Raw genomic sequence first — 20,448 nt, forward strand, 5'->3', positions numbered from 1 at the left:
ATTAAATCCCTCTCCAGAAGCTCTTGGTGGATAGGACACTCCTTTGACTGCCTTGGAATTGCATGCAATTCAAATAAAGGTGCTCTGGGGAATATAAAGATTAATGATATGTAGGCTTTGGTCTTTAGGAGCTTACAACCTGAAGCAGTGCAGCAGGAAATATTAATTCAGTATCTACTATGAGAAAGGAACTGTGTTCCCTGTTATTGGGGAATGAAGAGGAACACTGCTGTCTCTTCAAGAAGATCTAGGGATAAATATTGAGTGAATAAACTCTTCAGGACTTTAGAAAAAGAAAGGAAAACTTTAAAGTAGTCAAAAAGTTTGATCATGTGGTATCAGTAACATAATCTTGAAGCTTTACCCCATGTAAATACATATTCAGAATACCTGCACTCATTTTTTAAAATATGAACTTTAAACGGTTGAGATAAATCTGAAATAAATAATATTTTAAAATGATTTTCAATTTCATGGAACTTTTTATTATTAACAAAACAAAAAACATTTTTACTGTCATCCACATGTTGCACTAACTTTAATAATGTTTTAGGGAGGGCCAAGTGATTTAGTTTGAATACTTCTTTTTATAAAACTCGTTTCTTTGACACAAACTGCTTTGATAAAGCAGTTTGAAGGTCTGATTCTGAATTTAGTTTATTTCAATACAGATATTGTAAGTTAAAAGGATATTTTAGTTATAGATAGATACAAAAGGAGAAAGTGCATCATTTTGCTTAATACTATATTTTTAATACTTCCCCTCAATTAAGCAAAGATTTTTTATGAAATTTGCCTAACTAATTTCCTTATCAATAAACAAATGCTCTTGCATATGAAAAGGCATTATATTTTTTAGTAAGTTCAATTCTCTGAAACACATCATTTGAAGTTAACTCTGTTTACAAGATTTTTTAATTTGCAGATTTAAAGGATTTTACAGGTTATAATATATTATTTTTGGCAGCAAAATTGACAAACAATGAAAACATTTTCAATCCATTTCAAAAATGCCACCTCCCTTGTGTGTTTCTTTCTAAAAGCAATTACTTTCTTGCCCATTTTACCCCAAAAGGACATTAAGTTTCTGTTTGTTTTTTAACAGCTGCTAGGTAACATTACTGATAGCTCCTTGACAGCACAGAAAAGGTGAGAACTTTTAGAACCCTGTCTTTTTGTACAAGAAAATTGCCAAATTCATCTTTGAAAATGACAACTCTTATGCAGTTTGCTGAGATAACCAATAAAACTCTGTGTGGTATATGACATATTTCATGGATATTCTTCCTCCTATTACAAAATATTTTGAATTTTTTTTCTTCTTAAATATCTTAATTTTCTAAAATGAACCATGGAGGCTGACCTGCTGTAGTATTTAGAGTGTAGGACCTGACAACACCCTGAAAATAACAACCCAATGGATTGCCTGTCAGCCCTTCCAATGCACATGCCTCTTCTTTCCCAGAACCTCTTGCCCACCCTTGAGAGGTGACACCATCTGATATGCACCCCCAAAAAGGGCCTCACGGCTGCTCTATATATTAAGCATTAGAATATTTAACTTACTTTTTATTCTTTAAATAAAATACAAATAATAAAATAAAAAACCTTAATATGTTTTTCTTGAGGTGTGTGCACCCCATACAGGAGGCTACTGACTTAAAACTGGACCAGATTGAAGAGGCAGAGAAGAGGTGAACAGTGTGGACAAGATTGCAGAGGCAGGAGAGTGCAGGGCAAGTTACTGAACCCCTATCCCAGAAGATCTGGGGGAGACAGATACTCTGGGGCGCTTACTATTGGTGGCCTTTGCCATGTCAGCATTTGCACACCTACACGTGCACCGGTACACCTCACTGCTTCCTACCTCACTTCCTAGCTTCACTTGTCCCAGGAAGAAATGGGAGATGGGAGCAAAACAAAGACCAGGGTCCTACAAGCCATTGCATCAGAGAGAAGATGCTCTTCATCAATAAACCTAAGAGGAATATGTCACTTCATTCCAGTAGTTACTGTGCTTTAAATAAGCTAGTCCAGTGGTTCTCAACCTTCTGGCCCTTTAAATACAGTTCCTCATGTTGTGACCCAACCATAAAATTATTTTCGTTGCTTCTTCCTAACTGTAATGTTGCTACTGTTATGAATCGTAATGTAAATACCTGATATGCAGGATGGTCTTAGGTGACCCCTGTGAAAGGGTTGTTCGACCGCCAACAGGGTCGCGACCCACAGGTTGAGAACCGCTGAGCTAGTCACATTTTCAGAGAAACCCCAACCTGTAGTAAGATGACTTTAAGAACAGAATGGAAGCACCTTTATATTGTGACAAATCCCCCGCACCTGCAAACCCTAATTCTAAACGATGGCTTCCGAACTGGAAAGCAGATCTATAGTACTCGGCTGACGACCAGCCCTGCCTTGCAGAGACCTCACCAGCAGAGGCAACTTGCCATCTCTTTCAGAAGTGCTTTTAAGGCCAGGAATGTTAGAAGGTTAATTTAAATTCTAAGAAAGAAGGGAGAATGTTTGCATGCCAAGGGAAGTTGCTTCATAGAGCCTATTAAAAAATTAAAAGCAGCAAGGAAAACACAGGATCACTACTGATTTAAATATAATTACAAAGTACAAAAAAATGCACAACGTGCATGGGAGAACATTAAACAATTAAATCCCCTCGAGCTTGTATTTGCTGACTATGTTCTACTTAACAGGTCATGTATGGCTTTGTGAATGACCTTTGCCAGGGAGAAAAGACGGGCCTTTGCTATCTAAGAACCTTCTAACCTGGATCAGCATACAGTGCAATTCATACTGCACCACTGGCCCTTGATTGAGGCAGATGGTGTTCCAGCCCTGGTCAACCTGGAAGGCAGTTCAACTCAAGACAGTTCAACAATCCCCAGTAGGACCCCACCTGCCCTTAGGGATATTCAAGCAGTAAGAAAAATTCTAATGAGTCTAGATAAATTTGCCTCCCTCTCTCATCCACCCATAAAGTTCTTGTAAAACTAGGATGTAAGTTCCACATGGGAAAGGTACAGTCTTCAAACTATTAGCCCCTATTTCTTAAAACCTTCTATAAAACTAAGACTTGTGAGCCCGTATCTTGTTCACAGTACCTGTGCCACATCTGTAGTCAGTGCACAACGAACAGTGCTCAGTTGTCTTTGATTATCATAAAAGACATGGCAAAATAAATGAAGGCCGATGAGCTGATCCTCTGATAATGGGAGCGAAGAGAAGGAAAACCTAGACCCAAACCACCTCAACCACTTATTTGCATGGCAATTTTAAATACAGAGAAAGGTCCAGAATGATTTGCATTTCAGAGTTAAGAAATGAATTTGCATTTTGCCTTGGCCACTCGTAATTATTTTTTAGAACTGACAAAGAACAGGCAAGATATAGGGCAATTAGAAGATGGAGGGCAAATATGGAATCAATCTTGCTGCAAAAGCCCAGAAATTACTGTCTAATAATGAAACAATTTGAAGAGAGAAAAATCTGAAAACATTTAGAGGGACAGTGCAATCATAAGCAATAAAGAGAAAAATTTGTTAATATCAAACCATGCCAAGTCCAAAGTCCTTCCCCCAACCAGAAAGTTATTAGATGAAATAAATGTTATAGAAAGCCACCTCACATTTCTCAAGGCAATTGATAATGAGTATAGGAAAGAACTATAGCAATCTTTAAATCTAGAAGAGAATTTTGAGAGTATGTAGTCTAACCATTTTTTTGAAGGCAATCCAGATTGTATCATATGATTTCATCTATAAATATTTTAGTATGTATTTCTTAAAGATATGCACTTTAAAAGAGCATGATCCCAATGCAATTATGACACCTAAGAAAATTAACAATCTATAATAATAAAAGGGTAATATGCTAATAAGACAGGACGTCCTTCCAGATGAAACCGGGGCTGCGAGGGAAGCCTGGGTCCCAGGTGCTAGAGGGAAACCAGTGCTGGCAGGCAGGAGAAGGAAGGCCTACTCTTGCATGCATTTCATGCATCAGGCCTCTAGTAAGTCTATAATACTATGCAATGTCCATATAGTATTCAAGTATCCACAAATACATGAAATAAGATCTCTTTTGACAGTTTGTTTAAATTGGCATCCAAATATGATCATTTTACCTCTTAAGTCTCTATTAATTTACACCTCCACCCTCTCCCCTACCTGTCTCTCCTTGCATCTTATTTATTGACTGCACCAAGTTGTTTGCCTGGAGATTCCCACCATCTGTGTTTTACTAAATGAATCCCATGTGTGTTCTGAGATTCACAGTGCTTAGGTCTAGAACTGAGCTGCCCAACATGGCTGTTACTGGGCACAGGTAGCTATTTAACTTAAATGAAAAATTATGTTTCTCAGTCACACTGACCACATTTCCGGTGATTAGTAGCCACATGTGACTAGTGGCTACCCTATGGGACAGCACAGATATGGAACATTTCCACCAGTGTAGAAGATTCTATTGGGCTACACTACTCTAGAGGCTTAATAAAGTCCCATGTGGTAGCTTTGGAGGGAAGAGACACTGAAATCTCATCCTCCCAGTGTTTGGCTCACAGTTGTTCTCCTTTTCCTTTTACAACACTAACTACAAAAAAAATTCTATTTTTGTAGTCAGAAGCTCACTCTGCCTTTTTCTATTTTGATCTTTATAACTTACTTTATTTAAGATTGTTCAGTCGTTATTCATTGCTCAGTAAGTCTTGCAATGACCTTTAGCCTAAAGCAGGACCATTTTGACCTGTCCTGTGGAACTCAGAGCTTCCCACTCCACAAAGCCAGTGTTGTAAAAACTTCAAATGAAACCCCTCCAGGAAATCTGTGCTGGGCACAGCATGAGAGAGGAATGGGGTAAAGCAGGGGAAAGAATAAAGCGGGAGTGCCCAGGAGTAACTGAGAGTGGTATCCATGTTTTAATATTTTTCCCCTCATTTTCCTTAAGATATTTATCCTACTTCTCCACTAGTAGTTGAAAAAATTGGGGCTAACACAACAGACCATGATGCTAAAATGAAACATTTCCTTTTAGGCCTGCAGCGTTTAGTAGGGTCAACATCTTCCACTCTACATCTGGGCTTCTTTGGGGTTGAGCATGTAGGGTAAATTATAGAGGTAAGGAACTAATTGAAGACACACTTCTTAAATTTACAAGTGGCCAGTGTGGAGATGGGCAGCAGAGTATGTGTGAGTGCCTGTGTGTGTATGTGTATGTGTGTGTGCATATGAATGTACACACGTGTCTCATGAACAACACAAGAGAAAGAACAACCTAAAGGAGGAAAGATCTGCTACGTCTTGAAGCTATTCACACTTTATTGTGCCTGAACTTCAAAACGAAGCAGTTCTGAAGGCTATTTAGTGGCGGCAGTACAGGACTTCCTGAGACCAGAAGTTTGGCTCATAAACTAGAGGAGCATCTGGCCAACAGGACGTGAAAATAGCTCTTTGCAGACAATAGCCTAGTAGTGGGAGCATAAAGGATTCAGGAACACCTGGCTGATATTTCCCTTCAGGTTCCCAGAGGATGAACTGATCAAGTGGACATCATCAGACAACTGAACAAGTCCAGAAATTTGGGGCGGGGGCTAGGGGACGAGAATTAGAGAGATGGTGTTATCCTAAATAGAGTGTCCCAGAAAGTAATCCTCCCTCGGACAGTGGAGGAAGGTTAGGAGTAAAATATCCCAGTTTAGGTCAAGACATCTCACATTCAAGTACCTATCAAGATGGCTTGATAGGGAAGGCAGCTTCTATTCTATTCATTCAACATTTTCTACAAAAAGAGAAAGTATAACCTAATGCTAAATTGAATCCAGGGGTGGGCAAACTTTTTGACTCGAGGGCCATAATGGGTTCTTAAACTGGACCGGAGGGCCGGAACAAAAGCATGGATGGAGTGTTTGTGTGAACTAATATAAATTCAAAGTAAACATCATCACATAAAAGGGTACGGTCTTTTTTTTTTTTTAGTTTTATTCATTTCAAACGGGCTGGATTTGGCCCGCGGGCCATAGTTTGCCCACGGCTGATTGAATCAGATCAAATGTCAAAGGGTCATAAATAATAAAAGCTGTGTTAGGAAAATTCATATTGTGACTCTGACCTTAGACTTCTGAGTGGATCTCCCTAGTGGCATGAGCCTCAGTTTCCAAATCTTAAAAATGGGAACAGGACTACTTCGTGGATTGTTGTGAAGATTGAAATAATAGAAACGGAAATGCTTTGTAGATGTAAGATATTTAATCAATGCTTATTTTTATTGTCTTTAATTTTAATAAGGAAAAGGGAAGAATAAATATTGGGTACTAAGTCATGTCCATGGCATTAATGGCCCCCGAACTCCACAGGCAAATATGATGCCAGGTGTCACTGAAAAGGCGAGCCTTAGGACAGCTGGCATCCTGTGCTCAATTTCTTCTCTCTCCCCTCCTGCAGCCAGCTCCTCCCTGAAGAAACGCTTCAAGAGGCGGGAGATCGAGGCCATCCAGTGCGAGGTGCGGAAGATGTGCAGCTACACCAAGATCCTGTCCACCAAGAAGAACCTGGACCACGTGAACAAGATCCTGAAGGCCAAGCGGCTGCAGAGACAATCAAAGACAGGCAACAACTTCGTCAAGAAGAGGAGGGGGCGTCCCCGAAAGCAGCCCACCCAATTCGATGAGGACTCCAGAGACCAAATGCCGGTGCTGGAAAAATGCATCGACCTGCCCAGCAAAAGGGGTCAGAAGCCCAGCCTGAGCCCGCTGGTGCTGGAGCCTGCGGCCAGCCAAGATACCATCATGGCCACCATCGAAGCGGTCATCCACATGGCCCGGGAGGCGCCGCCCCTGCCCCCACCGCCGCCTCCTCCCCTCCCGCCCCCGCCCCCGCCCCCACCGCCGCCCCCACCTCTGCCCAAGACCCCCAGAGGAGGTGGGAAGAGGAAACACAAACCGCAGCCTCCAGCTCAGCCACCGCAGCCGCCCCCGCAGCAGCCCCTTCCCCAGGAAGAGGAGGTCAAGGCCAAAAGGCAGAGGAAGTCCCGAGGGAGTGAGAGTGATGTCCTTCCCTAGGGCGGGGCTGGGCATCTGAACCTGGGGCTCCAGGAAAGGACGCCTGGGAAGGCCCCCCGCTGCAGGGACACCCTTGCTCTTCTCCCCAGAAGCGGGGCGGGCAGAATTGGGCCAGATGACCGGGTTGAGCCCTCAGGAGCTCTTGGGAAAGCAAAGCAGGGGGGACGCCTTCAGAAGAAGCTTGTGCTTTATTTACAGCAGTCCCCGCCCCAGCGGCACTTGGCTATGGCTAGATCCTGGACAGGCCAGCGAGCAGAAGACCCACGGAGGAGGAGAGAGCTGGTGGTGCCCACGGCCACCGGACCTCCCACGTCCAAGATGTGCCCTTGATGCCACTGCATTTGCTGACCAGGAAAATGGAAAGGGAAACACCCTCGATTAGGGAACATTCCAAGGGCAGAAAAGCTGCAAATGTCTCAACTGGCTTTGTTGTAACCCACTTCCATTTAATTGTGTGGTTGTTTTTTTTTTTTGTTTTTTTTTTTAATTTCTTTGGGTTTTTCAAGCTGGGCTAGGCTTTGGGCACCAACATGGTCTTCAGGTGACCTGAATCTTTCCGTTAACGATAGTTTCTCAGATGGACTCATGTCATCAGAAGGTGGGATTCTAGTGATAGGCAACCTTAGACTTGCATTCGTATTCTTCTGTGAGCCTCTCTGTCGCACATACGCTGATATTTAGCATCGTCTGTTCCTCCTTTCCCTTTGCCCATTAGGTACTTCCATATGCCTTTTCATTAACTTACCTGCTGCCTTCTTTTCTTTGGTACTCACCTGAATAATGTAAAGCTTAGCTGTGTTGTACTGTTCACCTTGGCATGATGTCCCAGGGAACCCGGCTTTGAATCCCAATCCTTGTGAAACAGATAGTATTGCTAGAGCCTTTTGAATAAGTGATTTAGAGTACCTGAGGATCTGTTGACCCAGGCGTCCGCCAGGTTATTTTTATACTTAAAACATATCATCAGAGAATAGGCAGAATAAGATGGTTTTAAGTACCCCACAGCAAATGGAATAACTGACAGATCACCAAAAACTGAAACCCCAGACAACAGAAAGACAAGTGTTTAGCCTTGGTATGTGATTTTTTTTTTTCCATACGAATAACTATCATAGGTCATGGAAAAAAGGAAACAAGAAGACAATAGGAGAAGTCCATTATCTCTTGATAATTATTTCTTAAAAGCAAAGGGGAGTAAGTGTTCTTATCTAAAAAAAGGAAAGGCTCCAAGGGTATCACCACTCCAATTGTATTGAGCCACCTTGGACAAAATATCCAAATTGTGGTTGCCTTAATAAACTAAAACATTTTTGTACATAATGTAATTATAACTCTATCAGTCTGCATGGATGCAAACTGTGTGTGACAAATCGTCTTTTAAATGGTCAATTTCAACTGTACATTTCTCATCCAAGTTGTACTCTAGTCATTGGTTTAGCGTGGACAGACATTCCATCTCTTATTACCCATTTCCACAGCCCAAGTAAAACATGTTAAGAAGACTCAGAATGAGTATGAAGTCATCCCATTGCAGTAGATGTTTTCTAAAAGTCGGATGTGGAAATTTCAAATGAGTATTTTCAATTTCCTCTTCCCTCCTCCCTTTCCCTTCCCCACGACATTGAACACCTGGCATGGTAGAGTATAAAAAGAGACAGAATTAAGTTTTCTAATGGGAATTAGAATATCTCATTTGCCTCTACGTTCAGCTTCTTTACAGGAAGTAGAACTGGCTGGAAATTGTATTATTACTGCAGAACACAACATTATTTCCTTAGAGAGAGATGGATTTTTGTTGGAAACATAAGAGAAAAAGAGAGAGGATATCTACGGGAGTGAATTTTAAAATTCCAAGTTAATATGCTGACAAGCATCACTGCTCTGTCATGGTACCAACAGTTGGTTGAAATTACCCAGGGAGCCATCTGTTCTGCACTGTTGCCATGGGCTTCCCATCATTTGCTGCCCAGTAGGTCAGTCGCATTTAATCCCAGCAATATGTAAGTTTAAAGGAATGCATTCTCCTGGACTTTAAAGCTTGTATCATAGAGACTCAGTTTGTGACCCTGCTTGACCTTTGGCATTTCACACAAGTTGAACAGCAAAATCAAACCAGCCACTTTCAATTTGTCATTCCCAAGCCATGTCTGAGTGGTTCCAAAGTCACCAGAGAGGAAGTTTTAAATTAGCCCCACTCACCCCACCATTGCTGGGAAAGAGCAACCATTTTCATTCCAATTAAGCCACAAAGAGGGTTCTCTCCTGTTGGATTTTGAAAATCATTCCCTTCATTCTTTCTTTTGCCCTTCTCCTTCGGGTGTTTTACTGTCCCCATAGTCTGGGAGCAGCTTAAACCTTCCTGCAGAAGAGAATGAGTTGACACACTAAGCTGATTAAAGAATGACCCAAAGCTTAATTGGCATTAACCTCTAGAAAGGTGAGAAATTTTAAATAAGCTTGAAATTGTCAAGCCAATGAAAAGTATTCCCGGAGAAATACAACAGAGTTGCAATGTAGACATAAATTCAATTCTTCAGTTTTCATGTTAGTTAAATGCAAATCCTCTTTATACAGCCTGAAGAATAGACTAGGAAACTGCAGAGGACCCAAACTAAGACCTACTGGAGGTCCAGTCACCTGCACAGCGGACTCTTCACCACACAGATTCTCCCTCAGTGTCGCACATCACTTTTTTTTCTTTGCTTTCCATGAACATATCTCACCTGTACTAACATTTCCTTATGTTCTAACCACCTCCTTTCCATTTGCCTCCCTTTCCTGTCCTGGCTCACCACTGGCCCAGTCTGGATTCATTTTCTTGTTGGTTGGTTGGTTGGTTGGAGAACCAGATCTCCTGACCTGGTTCTAGCCTGTATCTAGCCAGCCAACACTGCCTTCTGTCGCCACATTTTTATGTAGCAAAGATGTCATTTGGAATGCCCCAGACTCCTTAAACAGCTCCAAAAAGTATTTCATAATAAAAGAAATCACTTAAGTTTTCTGGAAAACTTGCCTTCAGCAATCAGGAGGAGTAAGCCTACTTACAATATAGGGAGTCTAACTAGGGGTGAGCAAAGCTCCCCGGAGGTGATTATTGGTCTCTGATCCACCTTTCTGGGTGACTGGGAGCCATGTGGTTTTCAACCCCTCATCTCAAATGAAAGGAACAGAAGTTTAACTTCCTCTAAGGCGTGGCTCTGGCTAAAACCCACCCACGGAAGATAGATCTAAGGAAAGGAGATAATGTCATGGGCTGGTTTGTGACTTGGCAGGACCTGAACTCAACAGCCACTAACAGGCCAGAGTAGGTGACTAAAGGCTGACAGAGGGTCCCCATGTTAACTTGGCTGCTGTCTGGAGTGGGGGGCCATCTTCGATGGCAATCAGGATTTGTGTTCTACACATTGCTGGGTCTAAAAACATGATAAACAAGTGGTGACAATTATAGTATAAGGCGATGTACGTGCAGATCATAAAGGATTTGGTTTTAGGACTTAAGTAGAAATCCCACTCTTTCAATATTCAGATAAGGAGCTTTTGGAGAATATTTTTCCCTACCACTAGGAAGATTTACCTGGGAACTGTGTAAAGTCTACATATATTTCCAAAGCCTTTAAATGCCAACTGTAGCATGGAGAGAGAGGGGGTGGCAGAAGCCGAAATGCCTCAAAAGCCATTTAAGTGTTACATTGCAGGATTTTCAGTCCTCGTTATGTAAAAGTAGATAAATATAGACATTACTCTCAACACTACCCCGTAGTATCACAATGGTCCAAATGCCAGAGCTTACAGATAATGTCATCACAGTGCCTAGAAACTCGAACTGTAATATATCGTAGCATTTTCTTGGTGTTTTTAAAAGTTTTTTTCCACAATGCAAGGCTCCCCCTGCTTCTTGTTTCTTGGAGAGTTTGCCCCACGATGAGTCTGCCTTCCTTGTTGGGCTCAGTCATTTGGGGAACAGTCTTAGAAGCACATATCAACCAAGGAAGAAACTTCCTGGAAATCTATTGCCCACTTGCCCAGGTATAATAAACACTAAATGGGGGGGGCGGGGGGGGGGCTTGAAAAAAGCTGCCACTGGTCAACACAAAAGGGCAGTTCCAACCTAGGTTGGCATCTTTCTTTTTCTTCCTTTTTAAAAAAATCTATTTCTTAAATAATAATAAATGCACATGATGTGTTAAATATGTATATATATATTTCAAAAGAAAAAAATGGGGCACAAGATTGTCTTACAAGTCGTGCTGGCTAATTTTTAGTTTGTATTCATAAGTGGTTTTTAAAAGCCTTTTTTAAAGTGTAATTTGCATGTTCTACTTTGATTGTATGTAAACATATTTTAGAACAAAAAAATGTATTTGTATTTTATTGAATATAGAGGCAAGAAAAATTGTACATTGTTTGAAATGTTCTTTTTGTAACAGTTTTTATTCATAAAGCATTTTTGTACATTTAAAATGAACATGGACTTGCTGTTATTTGAGGCGTAGATACATCTGGCATGCTTTACTGTCATGCTCCTCCATGGTCTTAGATGTTGGGTTTTAAACATTTTTTCTAAAAGAAAGCTCAGTCTTTTTCGCTACCAGATCAGGTTAGCACAGTATAGAGCACTTAACTATTAAAAAAAAAAGTTAATCCTATTCATATGTTATTCATTGTGTGAAATTAAAGACATTCAATTCAGTCTAACATGAGTTGTGAATTCTTTTGTTTTCTTTTCCATCTGGTTCACATCACTAAGCAGTTTAAGAGCATTGGAGGGTCTTTGCTCACACCAACTGGATATAGAATCATTGAGAAAATTCTAACCCAACTTCTGCCTTTTTGTATGAGTCTGTGAAGTCCATTGTGGGCAAGATTTGAGTCTGATTTGCTGGGTTACTGTTCAGAATCGATCACACCTGGACATAAAGCCAACACTGATTCAAAGAACCAGCGAGTCTTCTGCTAAAAGCATTAAAAATATATTTGTAAGGTGTTGGAGACCCATCCTGTCCTAAGCTTTTAGAAGAGCATTGTGGATGAAGATTAAGCTTTTTACTAATATCCCACGATGTCAGATTTCTGAAGGTTGGATCCCTGGCTGGACTTCAGGTTTGACTGGAGTGAGAGGAAAGGCTAGTTAATCAACCACAGGAAGTTCCTGAGGGCCCCTCCATTGTGGACCAGTATCTGCAATCCCCTAAGGGCAATGCAGGGAATAGGCAGGAACATACACGGTAGGCCTGTGGAAAGTGAACCAGCACTTCTAAGCAGAATGAGGCATGGGGTAAGAGTGCTGGGGTCTCAGAAGAAGGCTCCAACCCCCAGACTGGACTATTCTCTACTCTTTTTGTTCTAGGTTTTACTGTATATTCATAAGTGGATTTCAAAAGCCCTTTTTTTTAAGTGTCTGTAAACATACAATCATTTATGTATTCTTCATTTCCTTTCTTTAGCGTATCTTCTGTGCCTCTTCCAAAAGCCAGCAAGGTCAGTAGGAAATGTTCTGAGCAGCTTCCCACCCTAACCATCAGTCTGACCCACCATGACATTTATTAGGACTTCAGGTATTTGCAGCACCCGCAGCGGAATAAGGGGAGCCTGGTGGAATGAATGCAAGTCTTCCCGAGTAGATGATTAGTAGATTATGAGGGCAGCCTCAGGATGGTCGGAGCACTGGTGCTTTAGGTTGCCTTCTGAGATTGAGACTTTAGTCAGCAATCTCTTAGAAAGTAGAATTTGCCCTCTTTTTCTTCTCTGCCTACTATATTGCATTGAACCAGGCAAATTTAAAGCATTAGAGCATCCTCTTTCTAACTCGGGTTCATTAGACCACTGGTATTTCTGAAATCAGCAATGACTTCAGAGAGTGCCTTTAATCTCTTTCTACCAGCTTCTCACTCGGGGACAAAGCTGTTACCTTAAAATGGATTGGCTCAACTTTTAGAGTTTTTAAATCGGTCCAGAGAGTCGCAAGGTGCAGATAAAGATTCTCAGGACAGTCTGATGTGTTCGCACGTGTGGCTGGCATGAATGAACCTACCAGTAAACAGGTGGAAGGCATATATATTTTGCAATTTCTCTGCAGCTCACTTTTATTAATTTTTAAGAGCCTATTTTACCAGCATGGCAGAATCTTAGTTTCAGGCCTGGGGAATATTTTTCTAACCTGGAGGGGACAGGAGGAGGGGTCATTTATATAGCCTTGCTCCAACTTCCAAATTGCCTCTCTGTGCCCAAGTCCCTTCTATTTCCTTAGTTTCTAGGTTTTTGAAACTGAAAAGCCAGAAGAAAAAAAAAAACCTTTTTTATTTCTCCCCTGTGCTTTGTGCTGTCAGGAACATGCCCCGAGGGGATGAGCACAAACCAGCCTGGCTGCCTGTATGGTGGGGAGGAGACTAACAGAAGAGTGGGCAAAACGGAAATCAGTTACCTCTTAAAAATTTTAAACTGTCACACGTGATAGGGAGTGAGGACAATGGAACGTGAAAAGCTAAAGGATGTGCCCAAGGTCCTGAAGCCTCTTTATAGGTCAAATGAGATAATGAGTGGGTGTGGAAGGCATTGGGAAGGAGCCGAACAGTGTGCAGTTCTATCATTTGTGATTAGTAGTGCTTTTCACTCTTGTGAGATATGCCAATATCCACGTTTTTAATTGTTATAAGGCTTTGGCAATAAACTTCCCTCAAGTGTCACTCAGGCCTGTTTCCAGGAATAATTAAAGAAAAACTTGGTTCCAAAGTGCTATTGGTATTCACATATGCTACAATTGGGAGGTAACAAGTGGAAATGTTAAATACAAGTGAGAAGAGTTAAAACCATGCACAGTCTCTCATGGTTAAGCTAGATATTTTAAAACGTAATTATCCTCTTTTTAGTGGACAGAGTACATTTAGTCAGCATGCCCCCGCAAGCTCCTCTCGGTGGGATGGTCTCTCAGACTTTCCTTGTCTGTGACAACCTTGATGATGTTGAGGAGGACTGCTCAGGTATCTGTAGAATATCCCTCAATTGGGTTTAAGAACTTTTTTTCACAAGTTCTTAAGAAGATGATCACAGAGGTAAAGCATACACACTATCAACATTGCTTTCGGCTGTTGATATTGACCTTGACCACCTGGCTCAAGAAGCATTTGTACAGTTTCTCCACTAGGTGTGCTCATTGCTAGGGGATCATTACTTCTTGGCCCTATCAGCTGGCAAAACAAGGAAATGTATGTGTGTATCACAAGCTCTATATGTACACTATATATACATATATATTGTGATATGTAATCATCTGAATCTGTATTAAGCTAAACATGAGTCTAAACTGATATCTTGATATATCTAACGCTAATACATCACCACATGAGTCATTCTAGCCTTCTCTTCTATTTTTTTCAAAATAAATAATCTTTTAATGCATTTTAACAGGATAAAATAACCAAACTCAATTATATACGTCCATACAGGAATTCAGTAAGAATATGGGACCCTAGGACAAATTAGACAGTTGAGGTTTATATGCAACCTTGAGTTAAGGAGCAAGGGGGGGTGGGGAGATAATGATTTGGGACTTCAAAGGGGAAGAAGGCAATTCACAGGGAGATGGAGAAGCAAATGTTTGGTAAACAAATGTTTGCTGGGCCATCTTTAACAAAGAGGGCTTACCTTCCTTCCTAACTGTAGCCTTCCACTCCAGTAGTGAGAAAATTGGTTCTCACCATCTGCCATTCATTTTCTCAGTTGCTTGATTTTGGTATACTGGCGTCAGAGTAGTTGACTTATACCTATCCTTTTCAAATTGGCTTTTTTTCACTTAGCGTAATTCCTTTGAAGCTCATCCAACAGTTTGTGTATCAGTAGTGGGTTTCATTTTATTGCTGAGTAGTACTCCATATTTATAAATAACCACGAGGTTCCAGAAAGCTCTCTAAACTCTCTGGGCCCCTGGGGACATTTCACTTTATTTTTAAAACCTTATATTATAAAATAAAAACCAATATAGAAACCACACAAAATATGGCTTTATGCATTGTTATAAGGTAAATCATCTATAAGCACCAGCCAGGTCAAAAAATAGAACCTATCCAGCTACCCTAGACTTGCCTCCATGTTTTTCATCCCAACCCAGCCCAACTTTCCTCCAAAAGTCTCCCGACTTTTACAGTGATCACATCAGAGAACTTCTTCATGGTTTTATCAGTCAAGTATACTTCCCTAGACATGAACAAAGTCTTATCCACTTTTTAAACTTGATATGGCTTATGGGTCTCTTTGAATCTACTTGTCTCCCCTCCCTCCCTTACTTTCCTGTACATGGACCTGGTGGAAAACCTTGACTGTTTGACCTGCAAAGTTGCCCACTATGTGGATGTTGCTGAAGACTCATCCCTGGTGTAGTTCAGTGTGTTCCTCTGTCCTAGGAATTCCCTGCACATTGGCAGCTAGAGTCAGAGCTGGAGGCTGAGGTAGCTGGATTCAGCTTTGATCCCTTTGGAAAGTTTGGGGGTGGAATTGTATTCATTCATCAAAGAGTTACATAATGCCTGGTTGTTTCTCTGTAATGTTAATAGCTCTTGATGCTTAATGCCTAGATCTACTCACTTAGTAGGATTGAAAAGTGGTTGATGTTTTTATACTAGCATTACTTTTTGCTGATTAGTTGGCATGCTTTTATATGGAGATGTTTTTCCTTATCCCTTCTTTGGTTACCTCTCATGGAACAGTTTATATAAGAAAAGCAAGACAAAATTGTGGTTCTTTATTTTATGTTAAGAATAATAAATTAGTTCCCGACCACCCTCCAAAAGTGACAAATTTGTCTTTTTTTTAAAAAATATACATATTATTCTGAACTCATGAACTGAAACATATTTGAAGGCTTTCACTCCATTGCAATTAGTATCATTACTGAAGTTCAAATAGGTCCATTTGTGGCCAGTCGGAATCTCTTCCAGCTGGCTCCTGAATTTTTTTTATATAACCCTAGCAGTTTTACATAACCTAGTAGACTTCAATAGCTTCTTGGCTATCTGGTATGACAAGTTGTTCTAAACTCATCTTGCAATTATTCTGTTCAGGTCTTAAATGAGCCATTTTTCTAAGCACTCTAGTTTTATTTTTAAGTAGAAAACTATTTCAAGAGCACAATCTTGGCACTAGGAATAGACAGATGATTGATAGATGGATGGATAGATAGATAATAGATAGATAGAAATAGATAATCTCAAATAAATTTGAATTGAAAATATCAATATGAACTTGTTTTAGGTATGTGTGTTCCTATAGATACTTTTAATTCAATGTATTTCAAATTCCTGGATTTAAATTGGAAGAATATTGATTGAAACATGCTTTGTACATTCCTTCTCTCCTATCAAGAATCTTAAGAACATAAGGACAAAAGAAATAGGAATCTATAATTATTCATTTTTTTTTTACTCACATCGTATGTCTAAGTCTCAGTGAAACAACTTTAATATTATCACCAGGATTATTTCTGAAAATATGGGGAAAATAATATGTGTTTTCCTGCTCCCATAGTGGATCTATGTCTACATCTTCAGAACAAACAGAGCGTGTGTGCTTACTCCCTTTTCACACACAGATCCTCTTAGTTTTAAAAATAACTGACTATTGAATGCTTGCCACCATTATTATGTCAATGCCTCCTCAGTCATTTTGGTGTCTGAAGCTCACTATCAAGTAAATTCTTATGCAAAGGCTCATGGGAATACAATATCCCAAGTTCTCGCAGGTAACTAGGAATTGGTGTCTTAAACTTGAAATTCTGTTGGATATAAAACACAGCTTCCACCAGGATTTGAGGAGAGAAAGAATGTATCTAATCAGTGATTTTCACTGGTGTACAGCAAGAATTTTTAAAACATGCACTACCTGACTACTTAGGGGCACGGACCTCTTTCCCCTTAGATTGCTAACTAAAAAAATGACAACAGCCAACACAACAATAGCCATCTGGTTTGGATGGCTCAAAATTATCCCTATTTATTTTGTCAGATCAGCAAAAAATACAATATATTTTTTGGTGTGCTACAGAATTTTAGTAATTAGTTTATCTGTGCTCTGAGATGAAAAAGGTTGAAAAATCACTGATCTCATAGGCCCTGAGCCTGACCCAGAAGAATGGATGGAGATAGCCTGAGAAGGCAAAGAATTAGCCTCCCCTGGTGTGGGTCACAAATGGAGGGAAGAAAATATAAGCAGACCTGCTGTAAGAGTTCTGCACACGGTGTGATTATGGAACAGAGAGGAGGTCAACCTGGAAGGTGGGGTGACATATCACAGAAAAGGAAAAAAAATCAGTGGGGAATAGAAGTGAATAAATAGGACAGGATGATAATATAAAAAAGACAGAAAATCGAGACTGAAATTGCTGAGCATTTATGATGCATTTTAAAAACAATAAACCAGGATTCAAAATTCCTGAGAGATTGGTTTATGGTTTGTGGGCCAAGTCATGTATTTTGATTATATGGTTCCCTTTAATACTTAGTACCATTCACATAGAACCCTCTCAAATTTGCTGATTCAACACAATAATAAATTATGGTAAGCCTACTCCAAAAAAAAAAAAAAAAAAGAAGTCTATGTGAGCCAATATAAATACCGTGGCCATAAAACAGGTGCTGGCACTCCAGGAAAGCATACCCATGATGGCTAACACAGTTGATATAAAAAATCCACAAACCAGGGTGGCTATGAGTGACCATCAATGTGGCTCAAGAAAAAAAAAAAGGCACACCACTTTTTAATATGTTTAAGATATGTTATTTCCAAGAACTACTGAGTTTAAACTCAGAGGGAGATGTCAGTACTTAATAAATGCTCTTTTCTCTGTCTTTCTCTCCTTCTCTCCTTTCCCACCAGAAGTGGGATACATTTCTACTAGACCAGAAGTTGGCAAGCGAGGGCCACAAAACACGCTATGCTGCCTGTATTGATATGGCCCATGAGCTAAGAATAGTTTTATATTTTCAAGATAAAATAAAAAAGAAAAGAAGAAAGTAAAAGAATTAATGTTCCACATCCCATGAAAGTTATATGAAATGCAAACATCAATGTCCATCTATTTGGTTTTATTTGAACTCAGCCCACTCATTTGTACGCATGCTGTCTGTGGCTGCAGTCCCACCACCACAGGGTTGAGTGGTGACAGCAGAGGACATGCAGCCCGCACAGCCTGCAATGTTTGCTATCTGACCCTTTAAGAAGCCTGTTGGCCCCCACAATACACCAACTCAACTGTTACTGTCAGGAAGTTAAAGCACAGATTGTTTGCACATGATTCAGCTCATCAGGATATTTGCCTTGTAGCATTTAATCAGCTCCTGCACCTCATTTTCCTAGCTTCTCACCTCAGTCACTTTGATCCCATCCTGTGTCCCTCAGTCACTTGGGCCTTCAAGCTCCTAGCTTAAGCTGTATTTATTTGGACTCTTTTTACTAACCCCTCAGTGTTTCCATTGTGTCCAGGTTTTTGGCCCAGCTAAACCCTCCTGGCCTCTGGAATTCCATCCTGAGCTCTACCAGGTGAAAGCACTTGCTTGCCCCTCTGCATTTTGGCCCTGAAGCCAGATAATCTATTTCCAATTCATAATGAGCCATCTCCCACTGTTATCAGTTGGTTGAGTGTCTGCTCCAGTCTAAGGTAAGCACCTTAGTGGCAGAGCCTCTGTTTAGCATTTTGTTCTGTCCCTCCTACCCAAGGCCAGTCCAGCCCCTATGTAGATAATCAGTTTGTTGATTGACTAATTGACTGAGCAGCGGAGCCAATGAGGTAGCAGCGTGGGGCAGCTCAGAAAGGCCTTCATATGAGGGCAGTGCCTCCGGCAGAGTTTGTTTTCTTTGTACTCTTTCTCTTGTGGGTTCGCTGGTTTTGAAGAGCATGTGAGAAGGAGAGAAGATGGTGCAAGTGAACCAAGGCTACTCAACTCCATCTGCCTTCAATTCTCAAATGGAAAACATTTCCAGGCCTGCGCCTGAGAACCCGACGCGGTCACAGAATGTCCTGTCTTCCTCTTGTTCCATGAGCAGCGCCGAGTTGCTGCAGGCTCATAAATCCTGAGGGCCTTTCCAGCCGTGACAGCCGCCCTTCCAGGAAATGGATGGACGCTTTGAAACCCCCATCAAAAGAGAACATTGTGTTTCTGCACATCCAGCCCCGCTGTGGCCTGCTTTCTCCCGGTGCAGGTAGGCTGGGCCCCCAGATAGCAGACGTGCTTTCTGCTTCCTAAGCTCCCGCCTTTCGGAAATGTGCAGGAAAACACAATTGCCTGACACTGATCGGTGATATGCTTGAGGGAGCAGAGGTATTGTTATGCATTTATTAAATTAAATTTTCCGGGATGTGACCCAGAAAAGTGTTCCCCAGGGGCTAATACAAAGTGATGGTTGCAGAGGGGAAGCAAGGCAAACCTGTGCCCGGAGAGCAGTCGGTAGCTGGCCACAGCCAAGCGTCTCCCTTCTGTGGGAGATCTTCCCTACCTGCCAAGGGGAAGAAAGTCTGGTATCCAGCCTGGAGGTGGAGGGAGGAGGGAGAGAAGTGAAAAATCACCCAGTTTTGTGTGTATGTATACCATGGCTTACCAGTAGCCCTTGACACAGCCCCCCTCTCCCACTCCCAGGCAGCTCTGTGCCTTCTCTTCTGCTTCCTTTCCCATCAAGACTTATATGTAGTGTTTCTGGCCACATCTGGAGTACTGAGTGTTTGGCAGCACATTAAAAAAGACATGTAGCAGACTGAGGATCGCAAACTGGCTGGAAGGCAGAGCGCTGGATGTGAGAACTTGGGCAGGCAATACCTTCACTTCCCTGTTCTGTAAAATGAGAGACTGTGATATCTACCTGCCAGGGTTACGGTGAGAATGACATGAGACAGTGGCTGTGAAAGCACTTTATTAACCGCTATATGAGTGGAAAACATTATTAGTATGCCTGCCAATACTATGTGAACTGCTACTGTTACACTTACTACTATGACAACCATAGGGCCTGCTAATACTACCATTCATATCAATCAAAGGGCTATATGACCAGGTGAAAAATCTGGAAACCACATTAGACCTGAGAGGGAAGATTAAATAAACCAGCTGGAGTCAGCCCAGCAGAAATCTCAATGGGAAAATCATTGTCTTCAAAGATCTGAAAGTTTGCCATGTGGAAAAGGAGGTAGGCTGGTTCTGAGTCCCAATACAAGGAGAAGTATTTTATTACAGGACAAGAACACACTCCTAATATAATCATCAAACAATGCAAAGTGTCATTTTGGAACATAGTGAAGACATTGTCTCCATGGAAATGTTGACATGGAGAGAGTTGAGCATCTATACACCCATCATTCTTCATGCCTCGGTGTCTGTTGCCAGGCTATGCTTTAGGTA

The 20,448-nt window shown here is 41.1% G+C and overlaps 1 protein-coding gene across 1 annotated transcript in view; it reads left to right on the plus strand.

Moving 5' to 3' along the window:
* The window catches only part of SETBP1 (SET binding protein 1), a 341,962-nt gene extending 333,686 nt beyond the window's left edge, over positions 1-8,276 (plus strand). The window contains exon 6 of the mRNA XM_081096675.1: positions 6,456-8,276. Within this exon, the coding sequence (XP_080952801.1) occupies positions 6,456-7,072 (617 nt within the window). The 3' untranslated portion in view covers positions 7,073-8,276. The remainder of the gene's footprint in view (positions 1-6,455) is intronic.
* The last annotated feature ends 12,172 nt before the right edge of the window (positions 8,277-20,448 follow it).

The sequence above is a fragment of the Myotis nattereri genome, assembly GCF_964212035.1.
Source record: "Myotis nattereri genome assembly, chromosome: 8".
NCBI lineage: Eukaryota > Metazoa > Chordata > Mammalia > Chiroptera > Vespertilionidae > Myotis > Myotis nattereri.